The following is a 6334-nucleotide window of genomic DNA, read 5'->3' as shown; positions in this document are numbered from 1 at the left end:
AAAATCTAGATGTTTGAGCTGCATGAGGAACTAGAACAAGCAAGTTTTACAAGGATGGTGGTGACTTTGTGGGCAATTTGGCATGCGAGGCGCAAAGCAATATATGAAGGCATCTTTCGAAACCCACATCATATTGCTTCCTTTGTTAACTCATAATTAAGTGAGCTCGAGCAACTTACTCCAAGGGCAGAGCATGTGACCGCCCCAGCTGCCCCTTACAGCAGCAACGTTGGCTGCCTCCACCACCCGGTCTCCTAAAGATCAACGTGGATGGTGCTTTGGCAAGGAACATACATGGGGGTGCAGTTGTGGCACTTTGCCGGGATGAAAATGGCACCTATTTGGGCTCGTTTGCAGGAACCTTCCGAGGTACGCACGATCCAATGATGCTCGAAACTTTTGCATGCAGGGAAGCTCTTGCCCTAGCGGATGATCTTGATATCCAGCATATGGTAGTAGCATCTGATTGCCAAGGAGTGGTAAAAGACATCAACGAGGGGACAGGAGGTCCTAATGCGGCTATCATCCAAGAAATTGTAGCACGTAGATCATTTTATATGTCTTGCTCTTTTATTCATGAGCGTAGGAACTTTAATTTTGAGGCTCATAATCTCATCAAATTTGCTTGTAATTGTAGCACCTATGAACATTGTTACCAATCAATAAAGTGGGCGAGATTTCTCAAAAAAAAAGGGTCATTCGCTCTTTGTTTCTTTTAGGCAAATTTGCCCTGTGTTTGCACTTGAGGCGACATTGCCCCCGTTTAGCCCATCCAACGGTAAAGCCCATCAACAGCCCACGTGTGGTTGTTCCCTGATTTTGCGGTGGGACAAAATATAATGGCTGTTCCCAAACCGGACCTGTTTCTTTTTGTTGCCAATTTCCTCAAGGCTGTCTCCTCCTCTCTTCCCCTTCCTCTCCCGAGCGTCCTGACCTACATCTCTACCGCCGGCTGTACCTCCGACTCACCGCCGACGCCTCGATCATCCCCCCTCCCAACCCCCGCCGCCATCGCCGTTCCTGTCCCTGCTCGTCGCGTCCCTGCTGCCTCGACCCCGTCCGCGATTTTGGGCATTGGGGGGGTTTTCAGGTACGATCTTGTTTTCGTCTGGTGATTCCTTGAAACCCCACCTGACTTCCACAATTTGTGATTACACCTGCTCACACCAGGCACACCATCTAGATCCGCCTCTGGTCGAGTCTCTGAAAATTTTGATTGCGAATTTTTCGTGACGGTAGCTTTCTAGTATATTTGTTCGTCGTGGGGAACAATGGGGCATTGCATGCCATCCTTGCCTGTTTTGATACAAAAAATTGGCGTCGAACCGTTGTGTTCATCTTCGCTGGAACAGATTATGCTTGTACCAAATAACTCTGATGCCCAGCTACTCAAATTGTATGTGCTCCCTACATCCATTTATATAGGGCCGAATTTGCAAATCTCCGCCAAGGCACTCTAGGAAAGCTGGAGAAAATTTAGGGATTTGTCCGTTATCAAAGTGTCCATTAAATATCGCTGGCCCAATTCGCAAATCTCCAATACCAATGCACTCTAGAAAAGCTGGAGAAAATTTAGGGATTTGTCAGTCATCACTAATGGCGCTAATCCCTTCACGGACTTTTCTTGCTTGTGCTAACCACAAGGTAGATGCCCAGTTCTCTAAAGGATATGCTTAAAATTTTGTCATTGCCTTCTTCTTTATCAATCTTCCAAGATATGTTGTTTATGTGGTTTATTTTCTGTGTTGCTTTCTGGATTGCATGATGTTGTGTCAATTAACTCCTCATAACTGTTGAACTTGCAAATCAATTAGTACGTATTAATTAGTAGTCACATATCGCCATTTTCCAATGGTTGAGCTAATGCAATCTGGAACTGATGCTGATAATTATGATAAACATTTTCAGGAAGTAATTTGAACTGCCTTTCCTTTTTTTCTTACTCAAACAGCAGTCTTTGCTACTCCCTCCGTCTAGGTGAGTAAGTCATCTTAGGTTGTGCACCGTGACCAAGGAGGAGGGGAAAACGAGAGAACTTAATGTTCATTTGCTAATTAATAGCATTGCATGCAATGAACTAACCACTGCATGTCGTGTTTGGTAGTCTCAAGTCATTAAAAGCATGCACACCCCACATCTCTTATTGGTTGATATGTCAAGAAACAAGAAACGATGTAGAATTTAATGCACCGCGCCTAAGTGTTTTGGGATTATTTGGTTTTCGTAAGATGACTTACATACCTAGACGGAGGGAGTAAAGAAAATGCTTGGGCTTGCCTTTTTTGTTTGGATATGTTTGTTTCAGAATCCATCCCGGAGTTGTTCTTTATAGTTCAGCTGAGAGGGAGAGCTCGAACAGCGAGCCAAAATATTTTAGTCATGAAACGAGGGGGCTAGTTTCGAATTATTGACTGGACTCTAGATAATAAAACAAGTTAATGAGTTATGTTACTGAAAAAGGGAGATTACAGCCCTCATTGACCTCAGAAGAGCTTCACCTCTGCCTTTTTGTTTTGCCTGTCATCGGATACTACAACACAAGCCTTTTGCTTGATAGAATTGTGTACTTATGCTGAAATTTTGTTCTGATAGTTGGCTCTTCTGTTGCAGTAATTTCAGCTCTACCATAATCATGAGTCTAGCTTGTCTCGTATGCCATGGCATGAGCAGCCCTTCACAGTCTTTCAGAAGCTATTCAGTCTCAAGCTCAGAGGAGGAAAACAGGTGTGGAGCTGCTGTTGCCTGCCTATCGCGGAAAATTTTGGCTGCAGGACCTGCTAGCCGTGTGGGAACATCAAAGGTGACACCTGTAATGGCCACTGGACAAGGCATCGAGGGTGCTCCTCGTCTTCAACGGAGCCGTGCTGTTTCAAGGGATCTTGTCAGGGACTGGAACTTCGACGAGATCGTTATTGGGAACTAGAGTAGTAGGGTGCCAGCAGTTATCCCCAGGCTGGACATTGGACTATTATCTGGCAGGAGTTGATGTACATTTTCTAGTATACATCTGGATATCTATGTACTATATTAGTGTGCGCTCAATCAAAGAGCAAATTATTCAAGAGTACTGGTTACTACCTATAGAGACCGCTCCTGGCTTGTTATATAATTTGCCAATTTGTGTAGTAAGCATCCATCTTTCTGTTGCCGCCCTGAATGATAAATCGAATCTAATTTTCCTGAGATGTCAACTGGTCCTATCAAGTCTAGATATTTTCGCAGGCTATGGATGGTGGTGCATTCTTTTGATGTATTGATGTGAGTGTCCATCAATGAGGGCCATGAGAAATGCAGCTGTTTGGTTTCGTTTTATTTTATTATGTATTTTTATTATTTTATTTGGTTGGCTGTATGAACTCTATTTGTTTGCCTTGATGTGGTTACTTGACCTGCTAAAATATTCTGCGAGGATCAATTGATATGCTGATGCAATCCTGATGCTATTTTCCCTGAAAATGTGATCTATTTTAACAGATTGCTCCAACTGAAATTAATTTGTCCAGGAGATAAATTTCGGAATAGGTGAAGTTTCCAGTAAGATCAAAAGATAAGCAATACTCAATCTTGGCTTTTGCTAAGCTGGGATTGCTTTCAATGTTTTTATTTTGTTGTTCTTCCACCCTGATATGACAAGATATTGATTGCGAGGCGCCAACACAGTTAAAGAAAATAATATATATTTAACAATTGTGACTTTCAAATCTATATGTAAGATCATTATTGATGACCACAAACTAAAAGTACACTTAAGAAAGAGGCATGGACCAAAATGGCTCCCTGAATAGAGGAAGAACTGAGATGATCATACATATAACATTCATACATAACGATCGACACCATCATGGTTGTCTACGGTGACGATCTCCATCAGCTGTCTCCACTAAGCTGCCCAAAGCTGCAGGAACCCGGTCCCGAAGGCAGGAAGGAGAAGGGGTTCTCGGAGATGTCGAATCCAGGGCGGGCGAAGTCATCGAGGGCGCCGAAGCACGGGTCGAAGTTCAAGGGCGAGAAATAACCACGTGTGTCATCGGCAACTTTCATGTCTAGATTCGGAATACCATCAGACGTGCTGCCTGGGAAGTTATACCCTGTGCTCCCCACCATGTCGTCCATCGCCTCGCTCCCCTGAGGCTGCTCCGATGCTCCTGTTGCTTTAATATCATCCATTGGAAGAGCAGGTGTGTGCCCTTGGAAAAGCGCGACATGGCCGAACAGCTTGTCCTTTCTTGAGAAAGTTGTTCCACATGAGCAGAGCCACTTGTCACGCCCGCAGTGCTTCTCATGAGTCTTCAAGTCCGCAATGACTGAGAACTTCTTGGTATTGCATCGGCTGCAGGTATACCTCTTGTCACAGTGGCTTCTCTTGTAGTGGTTCTTCACACACAAGATTGTCTTGAGGGGCTGGAACTTCCTGTGCTCTTTGTTCCGCTTGCAACCGACATATGGGCACGAGTACCTTGTAACTGGTGTAGGATCTGAGCCAGAATCTCTCATGGGTTTGGCAAGAGCTGCGGGAGTCTTGTACTCGTCTCCATGGCCCCTCATGTGCATCCTTAGGTTAGCATCCCTCTTGAAACCCTTCCCACATATCACACAGAAATGAGTATGTGGTGCTAAAATTTCCTCCTTCTCCAACTGCAAGACCACATAAGAACCAGGGGGGAGGTGCTCTGCCTCACCACCATCATCGCTCTCCTTCACGTCATGGTCTTCCATCGGAACCGGCTCAGGCCCTTCCCCGACACAAGGATTTGGGCAGTTGATCAGATCATCCTTTTCATCATGCGCTGTGTTAAGGGTATTCATCAGCTCCTCATAATCAGAGGTCTTGCTAATGTCAGGAACCATCTCCTCCCTGACTGTGCTTGGCCGCTGATTCACAATCGAGCCAAAGCCCATGGGAGAACCAGGCGTGTTGAGTTGCCTGACCGCTGGATTGCTGCTAAGGAGCGGGGTCTTCATGGAAGGAAGCATGGAGCCGGCAGTCGAGATGAGCTGAATTATGATGGAAGTGAGATCAGCGGTGACGAGCTGCTGCTTTGCGGCAAGCTCGCAGGAACCACCAACATCTTGGCTCCCTCGGTTACCCATGGACTGCACGATATCTTTCACCTGCTTGATCTTCTGCTCAAGGAAGGTTAGGTTGCTCAGCATGGCCTGAGGATCCCAGTCTGCCACAGGATTGCTCTGTGGAGGATTCGGTTCAAACGGATCACACGCTTTAGCCACACTGTCATCAGGAAGGTAAAAGTTGGAAGATTGAGGGCCAAAGAATGGGGGGTAGCCAGGGATTGACTGGCCAGGTCTTACAAAGCAAGACTGGTCCATGGAACTGAAACGAACGCCCTGTTGGCCAGGTTCAGTGTTCCCTGACGCGTCGCTTGCCATCGACGACGAAGCTTTCATGGAAATTTCTGAACTTTTTCTCATGCAACTTTCAGTCTAGATCCACCAGAGCTCAGATTACAATCCAGTCCGCCCTCTCTTCTATCTCACACGATCTTCCCCAAATGAGAAATTGACAATAAGACAGGAATAGCATCAAACCCTGCGGGTAAAAAATAAATCATAAGAACAAGAAATTGAACACGGCAGCAGCAACCAAACTAGACGTATGGAACTAATCCGTAGGCATAGACAGATCTGTAAGCAGGGGACTAAGATCTAGATGGCCTGCCGGGTTTAGCTAATCACCGGATGAAAACAAAGCTCATACATACCTCAATGGCCAATGATTGCCGGACGGAGTGGAAACGGCGGGGACCCGGTGAGGAAGAACAGGGACGGCGGTGGCCGGCCGGCCGACGCGCGTGGGAGGTGGAGGGGGTTGGGGTGGTCGGCGGCGAGGCTGAGCTACGGCGCGGCGGCAGCGTTGGAATCAGGGGAGAAAGAGGAAAGAATGGTACGGGAAAGCGGGGATAAAGTCTATAGCGTGGTGGAGGAGCTGGAGTTTGACTCTGGAATTTTAGAAGGAGAGAAGATATTTTTTTATTCCTTTTATTACTAGTAAAAATAAATGAAATTTTTTGGAAATATACAGAGTCTGCAATTAATATGTTTTTTAAATAAAACATGTATATAGAATGTTCTATATTTTTAAATTATGGCACAAACTGTAGGATCCACGCGTGCATGAGTTGTATGCAACAATTTAGGAGGTAAAACAATCAAGCTTGTGATGTACCCACTTGAAAAAGAGTGAATTGCTACGGTCATGTATACTGGTGGCAACAACATATGGCTGCCTCGTCACTCCACATAGATAAAAAAATATTGAAATGGTTCTTCGAGCCTAACTACACCCAGTACATGACGCGAAGTTCTTTCCTTTTTA

General features: G+C 45.5%; 2 protein-coding genes across 2 annotated transcripts; one reads left to right on the top strand and one right to left on the bottom strand.

The window, feature by feature from the left end:
• The first annotated feature begins 873 nt into the window (after positions 1 to 873).
• LOC119277756 lies at positions 874 to 3185 on the top strand. Its single transcript, XM_037559078.1, has 2 exons — positions 874 to 1090; positions 2611 to 3185. The coding sequence occupies exon 2, from the start codon at positions 2633 to 2635 to the stop codon at positions 2921 to 2923; it is 291 nt and encodes a 96-aa protein (XP_037414975.1). The 5' UTR covers positions 874 to 1090; positions 2611 to 2632; the 3' UTR covers positions 2924 to 3185.
• Positions 3186 to 3679: 494 nt separating this feature from the next.
• On the bottom strand, positions 3680 to 5928 carry LOC119277755 (zinc finger protein STOP1 homolog). The gene is made up of 2 exons (XM_037559077.1): positions 5721 to 5928; positions 3680 to 5548 (listed from the first exon to the last, which is right to left on the bottom strand). The coding sequence occupies exon 2, from the start codon at positions 5428 to 5430 to the stop codon at positions 3868 to 3870; it is 1563 nt and encodes a 520-aa protein (XP_037414974.1). The 5' UTR covers positions 5431 to 5548; positions 5721 to 5928; the 3' UTR covers positions 3680 to 3867.
• Between the last annotated feature and the right edge of the window lie 406 nt (positions 5929 to 6334).

This window comes from Triticum dicoccoides, chromosome 3B (assembly GCF_002162155.2).
Source record: "Triticum dicoccoides isolate Atlit2015 ecotype Zavitan chromosome 3B, WEW_v2.0, whole genome shotgun sequence".
NCBI classification, from domain to species: domain Eukaryota; kingdom Viridiplantae; phylum Streptophyta; class Magnoliopsida; order Poales; family Poaceae; genus Triticum; species Triticum dicoccoides.
Note: the sequence above shows the minus strand (reverse complement) of the source record. Positions and strands in the feature narration are given on the sequence as shown.